Here is a 19,056-nt window from a genome sequence, read left to right as displayed (position 1 = left end):
AATCCACTAGTCTCCTGTTTCAAATGTAAACATCAATGGCCGCCATTAAAAACAGGCTTAGCGGCAATTAAACAACTTTAAAATTGCTGATAATTCTAAAAATATTGCACACAGATTTACTAAAGGCATAAAATCCTTGACCGGAAGATAAAAACAACATAATTCAATCATTTTTAAAGCAAAAAATGTACAATTTACAAACATATAAGAGTAAAGAAACTGAGATCACTCAGCCGGGTAATAGATTGGATATATATATAAATATATTTATATACGTTTGGTGCAGCCGATTGCAACCAAAATACGAGGTGCACATCTACATGTTACAGCAGTCCTATATACAAAATTTCAACGTTCTGAGGCTACTCGTTTTTGAGTTATGCGAGATACGTACGTACTCACGAACGTACTTACGTTCGTACAGACGCCACGAAAAATTCTCTTCAGAATTAATTTTAAAGCAGTTTTATAATTTTTTTGAAAGAAAAGAGTATTTTATTCTGTCCTTACGTACAGATATGACGCAAAAACATCGTTAAATTGCATTCGATAGCGGTCAAAATGGATATTTTCGTTGAAATATGCTGCCTGAAACTTTTCGCGATTAAAATACTTCCTTTTTACTTCATACAAGGAAGTAAAAAACTCAAGAAACACGTGGCTAATTTGTAGGAAAAGATTGCTTTAGATAAATTTTCAAAAACCGCTACTAAAGATGAGCCTTCAAAAACTCATCATGAAAAAGTTCCTGACTCGAGAAAACGCCCTGCAAATAGCATCCCTAAATTTCCTTAAAAATTAAAACGAGTGAAATAACATGCTTCTAAATTACTCCATCTTTGATATAATACATACCATAGCCGGAAGAATGTCAGAAATCCGGAAAGCTCCCACGCCAAATGACATAAATCCTTCTTAGTATTCTTCAAAGTTTTTAACTGCACTATTTTCTACATTTAGAGAAATTTTTCATCAAAATTTAATTAGAAACACAAGCTAGTTTTATACGTTTCGTCCTTTTCTATTTTTCTCAACCTTTCGATGGCAAGCTATTTTATATATTTAGTGCGCACTGTTATTTTAAACTGCGTGTTTTAAAATTTTGTTTTGTAGTATAAATGACATAGCTAGAATTTTCCGTACTTGCTGTATGAATATTGTTATGCCTGTTAACTTTTTTTTTTTGTAGTAACTAGCTTGTCTTTTTCACCTTTTGGAGAACTTTCAAAAATCTGCATGGCCTTATGCTTACATCTTAACATCTTTTTATATGTTAATGCAAAGTTATTTCTGATATTCTTGCAAAGACTATTTCTGTAAGGGGCGGACCTCGAGTTCCAAGTACCCCGGTGTTTCATTGTTAAATGAGCATAATATATCCGGGCTGAGGAAGCACTTCATGAATAATCCAATCGCTTTTTAAGCATATTGTATGTGTTTACTTTAAAAAATCTGTAAATTTACATTAAAAAAATCAAGTATTCGTCGAATTTCACTGCCTAATTTTCGAATTCAGCATAGCTGAATCAAAGTCTTCATGTGCTGAGAGTTTCATATACTTTTAGTTAGAATAGGGATTATTACCAAGGGTGGAACTGCTGCCGCCTATGGAGAAAATATGGTCTGCTAAGTATTTAGTTTCTGTCACAGTAAAAAATAACCTAAATTTAAATAAATATTATTTATTTTTTCAAGTTTTGAAAAGGAGGGGCAGGAATATTTGTCTACCAATTGTAAAAGGGGTGTTTGAGGCAAAAAAGGTTGAAAAGTACATTGTAATGAATGGCTGGAACTTCTTTTGTTAGTTTAAAATTACGTGCCAGGTCCGTATTCTTTAGCGAGTTTCAATATCCATTCGCCATGTTCAAATCTTTCAGTTTGCGGTTTTTGTTAGAACAACTTTCTTGCTCTTAGTACTTCTATCGTATTCTTTATTTATTTTTTAGTTCCAAAATTTTTAAAAGAATAAGAACACACCAGGACTTAATTTCTAAGATGAGAAGTGGAGCCCTATGGAGGACTGTCAGCAAGGAGGAACAAGAGTAAATAAATAAATAAAATGACTGTTAAACTCATTAATAATTCAAAAATTAAATACTTAATTATCATCAAATTAATTAATAACTATTAATTAATGTTTATAAATTGTTATTTAATCAATAATTATTATATACTTAATTATAATTTAATTGATAATTATTAGATAATTAATTATTTATGGAAATAATTAAAGATTGAAGTAATTAAATAATTAAAATTAAATGTAAAGAGATAAATTGAAATTTAATATGCGATTTTTAATCTAATTTTATTGTTAAAATAAAATTTTCGAGATAAAATTTATACTGAAATTGTTATTCAATTATATAAAAGAAGTGCCGCAGCCTTCTTATTCAGGGCTCCGGTGCGTTCCGACTGGAATTATGATTTATTACAAAAATTAAGAAGCACCGGAGCCGATATGCTGTGGGCTCCGGTCCAATTTAAGCTCTGATCCGAGGGGGGGCATCTGTCCCCGGGCGCAAAATCCACGGGGCGCCAAACTCTGATGTTACGACATTTTAGAATTAAATGTTTTCCATCCTTGGCAAGCAGTAGGGGGCGCTAAATCTTCAGTTGTCCCTGGGCACTGAAAACCCTAGCTACCACTCTGCTTTGATTGTAGGGGGGAAGTTCTTTTATCATCAAAAAAAATTAAATATGCTTACAGTATAGCTGATGAAAATTCCGGAGCGAAACAGAATGAGGGTTTGAGTGAGTGGAAACAAAAAATGAGGGGAATCTTGCTGAGAGAGAACGTTTTCTTTGACCGCGGCTCTCTGCATTTATAATTATAGCCATCAAGCAGATGTATGACAGGAGTAAAATGAGTCCTGAATTTGACTCATAAATGTAAATTTGCTGGTTACGCCTCCACCCCCCATTAGTGGGTACTGTGGGAAGACGATGTATAGGACGTGCTTGAGCAGTTTATCTCAGTATTTCAGTCTCATTGTACTCGCAGTCACTTAACGCACATTTAAGAACACAAATTTTCCTTCCTGCAAGAACAACTAACTGTAAGCATCAATAACAATACACTTGATAGGATGGCATGGTGAGCAATTTACGCTTTCCTAAACAAACTCCCCCAAATTTATTGCTTTTCTTAAAGTGAAAGGTTTCCGCATGTGAGTGAGGGAACTTTACTTGAACGTCTCGTGTTCTCATGAGTTCGTATTTCTAGGGACATCGAGTATTGCAAACTCTTCTTATTGTTAAACTAAAAGGTTAGGAATTCTAAATTTATTTCCTTAAAATTGTGGTTCAGTTTTATAAAAAGAAGTATCACAGCTCATCTTATTTAGGGCTCCGGCTAAAATTGTCATTTATCTTAAAAGTTGAGAAGCACCGGAGCTCTGGAACACACCTACGAAACTAAAAAAAATCTTATTTGATCAACCCAAACTATTCACATGCAAAACGAATTGTACAAGGAAATCGTTGAAACTAAACCTAATGAATTTGGAGGTACAACTGGTATCAGCTGATTAAGCTTTAACCAATTTTGCACTAAGGTGGTGGTAGTTAGTTTTTAAACCTGCAAGCACGCTGCTGAAAAGATGAAAAAAATTGGCGAAGCACGTGCCACCATCCTTTAGTGGTACAAAGAAGAGGTATTCTTTCCAATTCTGTCTTGCTTCTCTCGAGCTGGTGATGTAGAAATCAGCACTTATTCCTCTCCTGCAAAATTCATGAATACTTCCACTGCTTTCAAAAATAAATTTGAAATATCCGATGGTGGCTTGGCTTCCCTTAGTCCTTTTAGGGCGATATTTCCATCACGATAATAGTGAGATATATGTTTGGTTACAAGTTTTTATCAGCTGGTGTTACTTCTGATGTACTGTTTCTGATTATATCACTATATTTACTTCGGTCTGTCTGGTGAAAATGTTTTCTTCTGAGCTTTTGGTCAACACTGAAAAATTTTCGTCTGCCATTTGCATCTTTCTGTCTGCTGTTTTCTGGGTTCTGCAAGGTTCTTTATGCATTCAGGATATTTCCTGGAACTACTCATTAGAGAGGTAGGATTTTCTACTTTGCTTAGAGGGCATTCAGTACTTCTGTAGTTTAAAATACATTTCACACATCTTGTAGCACAGATGCTGTGTGTGGTCAAATCTTTGTCACTTATAGCACTGGATTGGCCCTTTTTTTTCCTGTTTGAATTCCTTTACATTAATTCCTAGAACGTTGTTTACATTATGGATTTCCTATTTCATTTTTTTTTAATGTCAAGTAGATATATCGGCATTTTTTTCGTAGTATCTTCATTTTTTTTCAAAAAATGTTTTACCTGTGTAATGGGCAAGTGCCTGCGGCAGCAAGGTCATCATTGACAGCTTCTTCTGATGAGATGAACTATAATAATAAATCAAAGCACATGATAGTACAACTAAAGAATAAACACTTTTTCTCTCCCTCTTGAGTGATATATATGTCAACTGTGATAACACAGTGACATTTTTAAAAGAAATATATGTTATGATATCATGAACAGGATCACTTAACATTAGTCAGACATTTCCCTAGTTTTTTTTTACCATTGTCTAGGAACATAATATCCACCTCTGTAACGAATGTTTTCCTTATATAGTTATGATACAGTAATCTGAATTGGAAAGAGCTTCACAACTTGCTTATACAGTAGTAGTGTTACTTCCTAGTTCCTAGAGATATCTGGCTTAATATTCATAAGTCCCAAACTAAACATATTTATCAGTATATTAGTTCAGGGATATCAGTAGCCCCAGTCTGATATTTAGTATATGGTAATGTCATTAGCCAATTTAATATTTTTAGTATTTATTGTATGAATAAGAAATAACTATATATTTTAGAAATATAAGGTATTTTCACCCTCCTTTTATGCATGCCTTCATGGCATAACGGTATCACACTTGTCACATATTTGTGAGATCCAGGTTTGAGTCTCGGTGAGGGCATTGCTTGTTTTTCATGTCTTCTGCTTCAAAAATCCTAATGACTCTACAGTGGTGCCCGAACCAAGAAGGTGGTGGATGATAATTCACCACCACCAGGACTTTGGCAATTGGGGCCCCTAATCCCCAACTGCCCTTTAAAAGGTATTTTCTCCCTCCTTTTCTGCATGCCTTTGAGGTGTAGCGATAGCACAGTGTGTATTCGAGAGGTCCAGGTTCGAGTCACTGGTTAATGTTATGAAGCCCCATCTCTTCAAAATTCCACAAGATGATATGATATCATATTATATAAAAATATAAAATAAAGAAAAACATAAATATTTAATTAAATCTACTAGAAGAAAAAGCATTCTACTGTATTTTAAACATATTTTTAGTTTCTTGTGTTTTTGCACTTGAGACACTAACACTTTTTATTAGTTTTCCATTAATTGAAATTTTTTGTTTAAGTAAATTGTACAATATTGTTTGGGAAATTCCCAGTTTAAATGTAATCATTCTCTGGCTACAATTACCAAGAACAATAAAATCTTTAAAAAATTTACTCTTTCCTTAAGTTGTTTTGCATTTTCAAAATGTTTCATGCTAATCACACAACAAATTAAAAAAATGCTTCCTTTAGTTATTTATTCAAATTTCAAAGCTTACATTTGTGGTCAGCAGAATGACTGCTCTTTGTTCAGTAGATCTGCCATTTCATAATTACAAACATGACTAATGCTTTCCTTGCGTTTTCTACAGCCTACAATTACAAGCTTCTTTTCATTGAGGATTCTTAACGTATGGTAATGCTAAGAAGCATTTCATGAACTTTTTAAAAAAAAATTGTCAGTGAATCTAATGTCTGTATCCAACGGAAGGCTTAAAAAGTGGAAACCTTAAAAGATGGAATGTAGAAGTTGCATTTCCACTTCTTATTAGCTTATAAGATACTTTCTCCCTCCTTTCTGCATGCTTTCATGGTGTAATGGTTAGCACACTCGCCGCATGAGGTCTGGGTTTGAATCCCGGTGAGGGCATTGCTCATTTTTCATGTCTCCTGCTTCAAAATAATCTAATGTCTCTACAGTGGCGCCAGAACTAAAGAGTTGGTGGATGATGATTCTTCACCACCAGGATTTGGCGAATGGATCCCTTAACCCCAGTTGCCCTTTAAAAAGGGAAGTATAAAAGGTACTTTTAAAGGTACTTTAAAAAATACTTTAAAAAGGTACTTTATAAAAGGTACTTTAAAAAATACTTTAAAAAGGGAAGTATAAAAGGCCTTCATGATGTAACGGTTAGCACACTCGGCGCACCCGGATTCCAGTCCCGGTGAGAGCACTGCACATTTCTTCAGCTTTCTGACATAATAATAATAATAATAATAATAAATACTAATTACTCTACATGCTGATATTTGAGATGGAATCCTCATTCCTTTACAGTGCCTTTACTTTACAGTTTTTTTTATTAACTTTAAGACTAGGAAATTTTTCTTGTCTGAAATCGAATATAAATAAAAATCTTTGAATACAATATCTCACAGGTACAGGCGAATGAGAGGGTAAAAACAAAAAAAAAAAAAAAAAAATTTTAGCCAAACCCATTCTATTGAAGCAAATTACGCACCTGAAGCTACAGTTCCCAATATGTTAAATAGATGAACTACGAAAAGCTTTGGTAAGTATAAGTAAGATGTTCTAGCATTGAAGAATCAATCTTTTGCCAATCAGAGCTTAAAAAACGGCAGCAATGAATTTAATAAATGGAAATTTTTCTATTGCTTAGTATGCATTTGTTCAGGTTTCGAAAATCTGAACATAATAAGGAGTAGGTGATGTAAATATAACAGTTAAAAAACATAAGTAAAAATTCTAATCTTAATATGAAATAGTTTCTTTACTCTTCATTTTAATTTGCTTCTTTTCTTTTTCTGTCCTAAAATTAGTAACTGCTTAAAATAATACTCTCTAAACTGGTCATTCCAAAATTAAGCACTATCATACAATTCTTACATAATGCTAATGATGTGGATATTTATAAATTCACCTTGCTACATGAATTACATGGTCCTATGTTATAAAGTAAAACATATTTATGATTGTTATAAATAATGCTTCACTCAATAATAATTTCAAATTTGGAACCCAAAACTTAAAATTAACCAATAGGGATACAGCTATATTAAAATTAAATCCTTCTGCAAAAAACTTTCCTCTAGGACACATTGTATTCTTCTTCTCTTACTGTCCTGTGACCATGTCAATGCTTACCTCTTTTCCAGCAGCTTAACAGTCATAACAAAGTAAAAAAGCACAATGTGGTCTAGAAAAGGCACATAGATTCCACATTTCATGCTGCATAATATCTGTTAAGAATGTGTTTCTCAAAAATTGTTTTATCCAGAAATAAATTAAGTTTAATTGTCCTCGACTGCTAACACCTTTTATGCATTCGCACTTTGTAAATCATGTTTTGTTATGTCAACATTTTAAAAATTATTACATATATGCATGGTAATTTTTTCTACAAAAAAGTAAAAATTAATTTTTAATGAAGTAATAATGTAACTTATATTGTCACAAGAAGAATTTTAAAAAACATATTTTTAAAAAATAGTTTTAATTTTTTTTTTCAGAATAGTACAGAAAGAGTACATTGATATTTTTTGCAATAAATAAAATTAATAAATTAATTTTTATTAGTCTAAAAATAATAATATACAGCTTGATAATCTTGCATTACTCAAGTGACTCAATTTGATATTCAGCCAATATTTAATGTATTTAACAAACACATTTATACGACCATAGAGTATAGTAATATAACTTATATTGAATGTTATACACTGGTAAAATATCAAATGGAAAGGTATTTATATTTTACAAGTAACAATATGCTTTTTTTTATTACTTTTAAATTTGTAAATGTTTTATTACAATTTTAAATAGAACATGAAACATGCTAAGTTTGAATTCAGATCTAAATGGACTTCATAATAAACAGCTCATAGACAAATGGGAATTAAATACCGCTGCAAAACTTGTATGTTAGCAGAAAATGTAAGCTGAAAGACTAAGAATTATTTGGCCCTTTATAAAACAATAAATAATGTAAATTTAGTGTTAGTAAAGCATTTTAGTTCTGTGGCTGGCACATTACAAAATTCACCTTGCTACATGAATTACATGGTCCTATGTTATAAAGTAAAACATATTTATGATTGTTATAAAATTTACTACAAATATTATTATTGATATTTTTATAATATTTTAAAAATTACTCTATGCAGCAGTTTTGCAAATTTAATGTTTAATAACGAATGTAATACAAAATATTCATTTCACAATAAACTGTCATTTAAAATTGCTATTATAATGGAATTTAAATGATCCATCTATTATTAATTGGTCTGTCTACAGAAATTAAAATGAATGAAATTGTTGTCTTAAGGCATTTTCCTTATGTTTGGCACAATGTTACCAGAAAAATTTTCAAACTAGAGTTATGGTATTTCTGTCCTCCTTCAAATTTATGTTTTAACCCCTTAACTGCCGTGGGCGTATATATACGCCTTGATCAGCCGATGCGTTAACTGCCCCAGGCGTATATATATGTCCTTCCAAACTGCTATCATTTGCTTTGCGCTGCTACACCTAAAATTATTCGCAAAGTTAACGCATCGGCTGCGCATCTGGGGCAGTTAACGCATCGGCTGAGCAAGGCGTATATATACGCCTGCGGCAGTTAAGGGGTTAATAGATAAAAAAAAAAAAAATAATAATAATCTTTAGTGATCCAGTAAAATATCATGCACATTAACAAATGGATATCTGTCACACTATTTTTAATGAAGACAAGGGTATAATCACACAAATATAGAATATGGTATCCTTTTTACATTCATTTTGCACAAATTGAAGCAAGACAAATTTTTACAATTTAATGGATGTAAAAAATAAAATATTTAAAACATATTTTAGATAATTTTACAACAGGCTTAAAAAGATCTGTTAAATATATGTATATTTTTACTTTAAAATATTATTAACCCCAAAATCTTTTTTATACATCACTGGGTTGCTAGGAGTGGTTGAGGCTGTCTAACACCTTCCAACTTCTCAAAATGCTTCCTTGCATTTTTTATATTGAGCAAAGTAATTGCAGGAGCTAAAAGTAAAAGAAAAAGTAGAACAGCAATTTCAAAAACTTTCTGTGAGTACGAATTTTGAGCATCGTACATTTGACATTTTTTAATATTATAACATGGAACAGAATTGCATTTGCAGAATTTCATATACAGTTATAGAAAACATTAATACTAAATAAAATTATTTAATTCTCTGTTAATAAAGTAAAGTACAGCAAATTCTGATAGTCAATACATCTCAAGGCCAAGAATTTTGTTGATTAGTGAATTCTGCAGTTTGTACGTCATATTTTTCTAAGTATTATTTACATTCTCCACTTTTTAATTGTGATATTAAAACTGGACTGTTTGCACATAAATAAGTAATAAGCACACTCATATGTTTGGAAGTATCTAATCAGGATTAAATGAATACAAAAATATTATATTTAAGAGCATAAAAATTACTCTAAACTTTCATTGATGGATATGCAATTTTTTAACTTTTTTTTAATAAATTTCTTTAAAGCTCCATCTTCCCCCCCTCCAAGTTTTTTATTTCATTATTTATTATTTTAATTTTACTACATTTTTGCCTTCATACTGACAGTGTTTTCTTTGTATGTTATTGCTTTAATATAAGGAGGGGAGGCTTAAATAAATGTACTATTTATAAAAAACCAGCTATAAGGATTTCCCTACATTATATCCCTCAGCTAATTCTGTTGTTATACATCACAAAATGCAGAACTAAACTAACACTATAAAAAAGTGGTGAAGAACTGAAATTTCCCATTTATTAAAAAGAAAATGTCTTTGTTTTCATTCCTGTCCATGTGTAATGCTAGAAATGTATTTACAACTTGCTACTTTAAAAAATCTTTCCTTATTTTCTAGTGTGGACATTCATGTTTTTTTGCTCAGTGTGCAGTAAGCAAAGCAACTATTAAGTATAAGTTTGGACACATCTCAAAAAGTTGTATACAAAGTCTTGTCCATGCCACATAATTTCAAAATTAAATATATATTTAATTTACATATATTTAAATTAAAATATTCTTTGCTTACAATAAAAAAAAAGATGAAATGAGTACAGAAACTACTGAACAGTTTAGAAAATTTTAAATAATTCACTTCTTCATTCAAACATAACATAAAAAAAAAAAAAAAAAAAAAAAAAAAAAAAAAAAAAAAGAGCTAAAAATTAAAAATATTAAATCTTTCGGATTTTTCAAATTTATGAAAGCTTTCAGATTTTTCACAATGAGAGAAACATACATACATTCTTGCAGATTCTTCATTAATTTCTTTATAACCCAGGGCAATAATATCTAGTGGCAACAACTTAAAGAGTGATTCACCATTTATAGTGAAATCCCACAAAATGCTGTTTTGAGATTAATAGCCCTCCTGGGTTACTGCCCCTTTGGGGTAAGAAAAATACCACACCTTTTTTGTTAAAAGTTTAGGTACTCTTCTGTTATTGGGACTGGATTCAGAACTGTACATATGTATGACATGCACACAGGCACACACATGCATGAACACATATATCCATACATATATTCATACATACATTTCTGAATCCGGTCCCAGTAACAGAAGAGTACCAAAGTTTATATTCATATACATATATGAAAAACTGCCATTAAATTTGAAATATTGAATTTTCTGAATACTGAAATTCTAATTAGTGAAATATTCATTACGCTTTAATATGTTAAATTGTGTTACGAATTTTGTGACAATTTAAATAATTTTTGTGAAATTATATCTGAAATTATATTTTTTTTAATACAAAGGGGCTTTGTCCCTGAGGGATTATTGTTTTCGTTTTGGCGTCGAATCACCACCCTGAATGCGCATTTCACTTTTCAAACTGTTGCCACCAAATATTATCGCCCTGTATTATATTTGAAGAAATTAACCCTTTCGTGCCTAACGGGACACATACGTCCCAAGAAAATTTCAAAAAATACTCTTGGGATAGAAATGCTTCTCTGTCTAATGGGAGACTTTCCCACCAGTCCTGCCAATATTTTTGAAGGTATTTTCATTCACAGAATATAGATGGCACTACCGTACATAATGCAATTCCTGCATTTTTGAAGTGTTGTAGCAGCTCATTCCATACTCTACGAACGTAAATAGTTTAGTTTTGGAAAACACCGCCTATTTTCGATTAAATTTTGATTTATCCATAAATCTAAGGCCAGATAAGTTACTCACAAAGCGGATTACCTCTAATAAACTCTAATCATCCTGAATGCGCATTTCACTTTTCAAACTGTTGTCACCAAATATTATCACCCTGTATTATATTTGAAGAAATTAACCCTTTCGCGTCTAACGGGACACATACGTCCCAAGAAATTTTCAAAAAATACTCTTGGGATAGAAACGCTTCTCTGTCTAATGGGAGACTCCCACCAGTCCTGCCAATATTTTTGAAGGTATTTTCATTCACAGAACATAGATGGCACTACCGTACATAATGCAACTCCCGCATTTTTGAAGTGTTGTAGCAGCTCATTTCGTACTCTACGAACGTAAATAGTTTAGTTTTGGAAAACACCACCTATTTTCGATTAAATTTTGATTTATCCATAAATCTAAGGCCAGATAAGTTACTCACGAAAAGGATTACCTCTAATAAACTAGTAAGTGGCAAAGTTTTACTTCCGTTTTTATTATCAGGACATATGTGTCCCTCTCGTCTTGGATAGTGGGAGCACATTGTCCCAACAGTCCTATGTGATCATTTCTCTAGATATTATATTTTTTGGTTACTTTTGAAATAGTTGCTCATTATTTTTAATTTAGGCACATATTAATTCAATATAAAATGACTCGATGCCAGGGACTTACTAATGAAGAAATCAAAAAAATTTTAGAAGAGTCAGATGACGAAGATATTGATTTGGATGATGAAATAGATGATCCTGATTTTCGAGATCCAACACACAATTTGCAGTACTCATTCGATTCAGACGAGTATGAAATGGATATTGATCATGATACCATTCCCCAAAATACAAAGAACAGCAGTGCTTTGAGTGATACTGATACGGCATCACTTTCATCAGTTGATGAGATATCATCAGCTAATGCTCCAGGCAGCAACCCAATCTTATGGTTTCATGCAGATTCAACTTTCCAACCTCGAATGACAATTCCAGCAGAGTCATCACCTAGTTTGTTATTCAAATTAAATCGTTCAGCTACCGAATTGGACATGTTTCTCAAGATATTTCCGAAATGTCTTATGATTTGGATCTCTCAATGCACAAACCAACGACTCGAAAAGTTAGGACAAACAATTCACCCTACAGACCCCTCTAAAATTATGCTTGTCATGTCTTACAATAGGGCGCCAAAATTCTCTCATTATTGGTCATCTAATCCTTCTTTGGGAAACGTAGCAATAAAAAATGTTATTTCAAGAGACATATGTAAAACGTTGCTGTCGAAACTATATTTTGCTGCACCAGAAAAGCCAGAAAATGCAAGTAAAACATATTATATTGACGAGGTTGTTTCGTGCCTGAAACAAACCTTCAAACAGTGCCGAAGTGAAAGCTCATATCAAGCTATTGATGAATCAATGGCAAAATTCAAGGGACGTTCATCCCTCAAACAATATATGCTGATGAAACCTGTGAAAAGAGCGATAAAAATTTGCAGCGATGTGATTCAAAAACAGGATACGTGTATGACATGAGCATTTATTCCAGAAAAGAAACGGGTGAAGTTCAAGGCACACTCGGGGAACGGGTATTATCAAAGCTAACGGAGACAATCCGAGGTAAAAACGTGATGCTTGCGTTTAACCGATTTTTTACAAGTGTGCACCTGATGGAAACACTGAAATTTCCTGCTGTTGGTACATGCATCAAGAAATGCAAAGATGTTCCTAATTTTGCAACAAAACTAAGCAAAAGGGGTGAGGCTGAGTTTCTCGTAACTAAAAATGGAACATTGTGTGCGAGGAGGCTTGATTCAAAGGAAATGATGATGCTAAGTAATTGCCATGAAGCTAAATACACTAAAGTAAATCGCACCATGAAAGATGGAAGCAAAGAAGAATTTGAGTGCCATGTGGCAATCGAATTCTACAGCAAAATCATGGGAGGTGTAGACCTTGCAGATCAAATGGCAAATGTCTATGAATTAGATCGAAAATCTTGCAAGTGGTGGAAAAAAGCGTTTTTTCGCCTATTGATGACTCATGGATTGCGTACTGCAAACTCAAACATCGAAAAACCCCACTTCTTGATTTCATTGTACCTCTTGCAGAAGCCTTGATGGTGTCCAGAAAGCTCAACGCACAGTATCAACGCCGTAGAGGAACTGGACGCCCATCCAAAACATCACGAAGCTTACTCAATATTGGTGACCATTTGCCAGTAACAACAAAAACACGACGGCGGTGCCGTAAATGTGCACAACAAAAGAAGGAATTGCGCACTAAAATAATGTGCACGATGTGTAATGTCGCATTGTGCATTCATTGTTTCAAACCATACCATTCGTAATTAAATTTTTATGACTAGAATATCATTGGTTTTCTTTACAAAATTACTCATTGAGGACTACTGGGACACATATGTCCCAGCGGTCAGGACTGATGGGACATGTATGTCCCAGTCCTAAATCAGTGTTCAAAATTTTTCTAAAAATATAACATCTTAATTTTTAGCATTCTAGAGTGCCCTACTCGTAGTTTATGTTATCAAAATTGTTCTGTTGTAAAAAAAAAAAAAAAAAAAAAAAAAACTCGTCGCAAAAGGGTTAAATAAAGAAAATTTGCATAAATGTATTTAAGTTTCTCGCATTGTGATAAAACAATTTTGAATGACAAAAATGATTTTGAATGCAAATATCAGCATCTGGAAGCCCAAATTTGGAATTAGTTTCATTAGAGATTTCATATTTTGTAAAATTTTCGATGAACAAACTCAAGGATTTTAAAGCGAGCAATGACAGAAAAAACATTTTTAACTCCAGTGCGTGAGACTGTGTATCGTAAATTCTAAAGATATGCTCAATTTAAAATTATTTTGCGATATTTCTCTTGAACTGAATTTTATGGTTTAAGTGTGAAGAACATGATATTTGATAAATAAAGGTAACACACAAAATGTTAAAAAAACGCCTCTTTGGACGTAATTTAAAATCTGAAACCTTTCAGATTTTCTTTTTTTTCTTTACTATTATTTATTTATTTATTTTTTTGTATCATGTAATATGACAATCTAAAGAGGCGGCTGGAAAAGTAAGTATATACAGGTAAGTCTATAACTATCTCGATGTTTTCGTAAATTTAGCATAAGGTTGCCAAATTTGGTGACACTTTGGTCCAATCCTTGTAAAATTCTAATGGTTTTTGTAATTGAATAGTGGTAATTAATCTATATATGCAACTGTAACTGTATTTAGCCCTTAGATGTTAGTTTAACCATATGTTCCTTCCAGAAAAGGAAGATACAAGAGATTTCTCAGTGGCCAGAGTAATACTATATAAGACTGGAGAGAGCATCAGCTCTCAGTTTTTCAGTTCAATCTCGCACGAAGATCTTAATACTTCGTGTAAGCTTTGCTCTTCAGATGTGCTTTGCATTACATTGTGTTTAATGTTTTAATATGTTTAATGTTAAAATACAATAACACGCTGAATAAATATTAATTTAGAAGTCAAACAACAAAAATCAGCGTTATATTTTCAAATCTTCACAGGACTAATTTTGATGGTTTTACCGAACTGTCATCCTCAGCTGCAAAAGCACAAATGAACGAGATAAGATATAATGATTAGATAAGATTAGAAAGCCTAGGCAGGAGATAAGCCACTGGCACCATCTGTTGATGAAACCAGAACTAAAACATAATTTCTTTAAAGGCTAGATTTCTGGATTCGTGAACTGGATTTTCTAAGGTATTGCAAAAAGACACTGAAGGTGCAGAAACTGACTTAATTCACTATTCTGCTAAGTTTCAAATATAAACAAATATGGTGCTCCGTTAGGCATCACTTAACCAACATTTAAATAGTTGACAATTCTACAGTTATGGACTGCAGATTAATTAATGGCATAAAAACCTTAAATGGAACAGAAGAACAACATAACTCAATCACCTTTAAAGCAAAAAGTGCACAATTTACCAACATATATATATATGACACAAAATCCGAAATCCGGACTCTTCGGGACTTCGGAGATTTGAGATTTTTCCAGATAATAGATCATCAGTTTAAATCTAGTAAGATGGCATGTAGAAATTATAAAATTAAAAATATGAAATCATAATTTATGAAATAGTGAAGTATTTATGATCTAAAGAGTATCAAAATTTACAAAACAAAAGCTTAATATTTATTTGTTTACCTTATTAAACATTTCTTTCAATGCAAGTTGCTTCATTTTGTGTGCTAATACTTTTATTTAATTCTATACACAGACATAATCTCTTGTTTAATTACATTGTTGAAGTCCCGTAACTGCTGTTTTGAGAATTCCGACTAATTTGTCAATCGAAATTTTCTCGTTTTCAGTAACTTTTCTGTCACTTTCTTCACTATCGATAGCGGCATTTTCTGGATCTAGAACCATACAGATTTTGCCATTCATTAATCGATTGATGATTGAGAAGCATTGTCATCATAATGAAAAACATCTTTTATATCATCTTCATTTATTACCGCTTCTCCTCATTTCTTTACAAAATCCGTTAACTGGAAAATTTCATCTTTGTTTCGCGATATTAGAAAACCTTTAAAATTATCGGCTGTCATCATTAAATTTAGCTATCCTTCACTATACGTATTTGGCTATGCATAATGAGTTTGGCGACTAACGACAAGTTGTTCCATTAAATTTTATCTTGCTTCTATTGCGCCATGAGACAATTAAGCCCAAATTGTATTAGTTTAGTTATTTATTATATTTAAGTCTATTTCTTGGACATGCTTAAAGCTTATCAGTGTTCTGAATAAAAAAAAATCCCACCATATACTTAAACCTTATTGAGAGACGGCGCTAGATATCTTACCGCCTGATGTGGGTCTCTGGGGTTTGTGGGTCCTAAATTATCTGACTCAATGTGGCCAAACGAGCCCTGGCACTAGTTCTGGGTTTATGTGAATAACAGATCAGTTATTCTTAATTCAAATAGCCCTAATTGTAATCTTTAGGTCTATGAGTATCATCAACAAAATCTATTTTTAGCATATGGAAAGAAAGTTTTGGTAAGTTTTTTCTCGTCAACATTTTTTAGCGAATTTAACTTAAATTTGTAATCATCACCAGGTGTAATGTCAACATAAAAGGTTACCATACTCCTTTATTATTTGATTACTAACATAAAAAAATTGTTTAGGAATCGCTACATGAGTCATTACTCAAGTTGTCATGTGTTGATAAACATGTGGTGATGAAAGGAAAGTATAATAAATAATGATTCACAGGGTTGGCGTCAGATCAACGATGTAGCTATGTGGAATGTTTGGGTTTGAGATATATGCCACGCACATACAACGGAGCCAAATTACAGATCATACAAATTTAGGTGCTACTTTGGTAGACAGTTGCATGGATTTTGGCGATTTTTTTGGCGAGCAATACGACTTATGGTAAAGCCGTGGCTAGACAAGTTGTTTATGGTAACCGATATTTTGTTGTCATTTTATTAAACAAATAATGTGTTTTATTATGCATAAATTCCGTGTTTTAAATATTATTTATGACTTCAAAATAATAAAAATGAATTTAATTTTGCATTTTTATTTGAAATAAAAGTTTTATTGTTCATGATATTTTATGATGTGACGTCACATTATTTTAAAAGTAATTGGTTTTAATATCTATAAATTTAGTCTAATGTTTTAAACATTATTTATGGGTGTTAAATATTAAAATACACTTTAATTTTGCATTCTTTAAATGTGATTTTATTATGAATGATTATTTAAATAATTTTAATTCTATCCGTCTAAATTATATTTTAATAATTTTAATTCTATCTTAATGATTATTTAAATATTTAATTCTATGTAATCAGCTTCCTGATTGGTTACTGAATATTTGTGCATTACCGCACCATTTTAAAATTTTATTATTCATCTCTTCGAATTCCTCAGATTTCAAAGCAAATGGATGTGTCTGTTTCGAATATGAATGTTGTTATTGGTAATTACCAAGATTATTGGTATCAGAATAAAAAAATTGCTGTTTGAGACCTTATTTTGGCCAACCTTGCTTTCCTAATCAAAGATTTGTTTATAAATTGTTAATAGCGTCAGAGGAAAATTATTTTAAATTTTTGGAGAAAACCTGGCTAATTGTCAAATAGAATCTTTAATGAAGTGTGAGAGATGTGGATCACACAGATGAAGATCGTTAGCGGACCGTTTTTTTTTCGTGGTACTTATCAATATACGACAGATTAAAAAATGTGAGTACATAATTTTCTTTTACTTCATAATTGTATACTTCAATTTTTATTAAAAAATTAATACAATGTTTTCAAAAATTCCTGAGATATTTATTGCCGCATATGTATTAATGTTAGTAATTAAATCCTATAAAACTTATTTTAAAGTATTTAAGTCATATTTTAATTCTTTTAAACGTTGGTATGATGTTTTTAATTCCATATTCAATTTAAGTAATATTTTAATCCAATTAAATGTTAGAAAAGTCGAAAGTCGTTAATCCGGACCTGAAAGCTAAAAACTTTCTGCGCATGCGTCAATGCATAATGCGTTAACGCATGCACATAGGCGTTTACTCATTCGCATAATACCTTTACGCATGCGTGTTTAATGTATAACGGACGGTATACGCTAAGCTAAAATTATCTAATTATCTATTTCAGTTAATGTTGCAGATTGCGTTGTTCCTTAATCTTCGAATTGGATCCGGCTTATTATTTTTTGCAGACTGTTAGAGCAATTTTATAAAAGTAAGCTTGAACTTTCGATTATGTCAAATAGAATTTCCGATGCTGGAGCTGCCTAAGGATCTGCAAAGCGAAAGCATGCTTCGATGTCCATTAAAAAAAAAGTGGAACTGCTGCAAAAAATGGATAAAGGCATGAAAAAAGTGACAGAGAGGTGATTTGTTTCTCTAATCATTTCGAAATCTGTTTACCAATTTCACGCTACTCTGCAAGGGGGGGGGGGACTGTCGTGGCGCACGATGAACTGGAAGTTGATCTGTCAGCACTACCCTTATCTTCAGGGCAGATGTTTTTATTTTATTCGGCTTATAATTCCTTACTAAATGTAGTATTTCATCTCTATGTACTCCATCTTTGATATGATTTAAATCAAATTCCTTGTCATTATAAATATCACGAATACACATCAAATAGTTTTCTGGTTGCAATTTTCTAATTTCGACTATGCGTAATGTATACTTTACCCATGCACGCATTGAAAGAAATGTTTAATAAAGTAAACAAATAAATATTAAGCTTTTTGTTTGTAAATTTTGATACCCTTTAGATCATAACTGCTTTTTATTTCATAAATTATGGTTTCATATTTTTAATTTTATAATATCTGCATGCCATCTTACCAGATTTAAAGTAATGATCTATAATCCGGATTCGTTGAAGTCCCGACGAGTCCGGATTAAAGACTTTTGACTGTACTGCGCAGCGGCCGATCGTTAAAAGCCGCTGAACACTGGCTGTTCAGTTCGGGGTTCAAATCCTGGTGTACGGGCTGGCTGCATGGGAATTTTCGTGGTTTTCCCGATGCGTAACGTGGATACGAGACATTTTCCCTTAAAAAGCCTCCACATGGCATCCCTCCCTTTTTTTTGCCTAAGAACAGAGCACATAATAAGGAAAAAAATACTGCATTCTAAAATTTATTAAAATGTGTTATGCACTCAAAAATAAATTCTAAAAGTGTGTATAATGTGGACTTTCAAAACTAAAATCTAGTGATAATGC

At 32.1% G+C, this 19,056-nt stretch overlaps 1 protein-coding gene across 1 annotated transcript in view; it reads right to left on the bottom strand.

The window, feature by feature from the left end:
- Window positions 1-8,797: 8,797 nt before the first annotated feature.
- Window positions 8,798-19,056, bottom strand: part of RagA-B (Ras-related GTP binding A/B) — a 44,075-nt gene continuing 33,816 nt past the window's right edge. The window contains exon 8 of the mRNA XM_035355874.2: window positions 8,798-9,137. Coding sequence (XP_035211765.1) covers window positions 9,040-9,137 — 98 coding nt within the window. The 3' untranslated portion in view covers window positions 8,798-9,039. The remainder of the gene's footprint in view (window positions 9,138-19,056) is intronic.

The sequence above is a fragment of the Stegodyphus dumicola genome, chromosome 6, assembly GCF_044657685.1.
Source record: "Stegodyphus dumicola isolate Sdum_Otavi_A_Nest chromosome 6, ASM4465768v1".
In the NCBI taxonomy this organism is placed as follows: domain Eukaryota; kingdom Metazoa; phylum Arthropoda; class Arachnida; order Araneae; family Eresidae; genus Stegodyphus; species Stegodyphus dumicola.
Note: the sequence above shows the minus strand (reverse complement) of the source record. Positions and strands in the feature narration are given on the sequence as shown.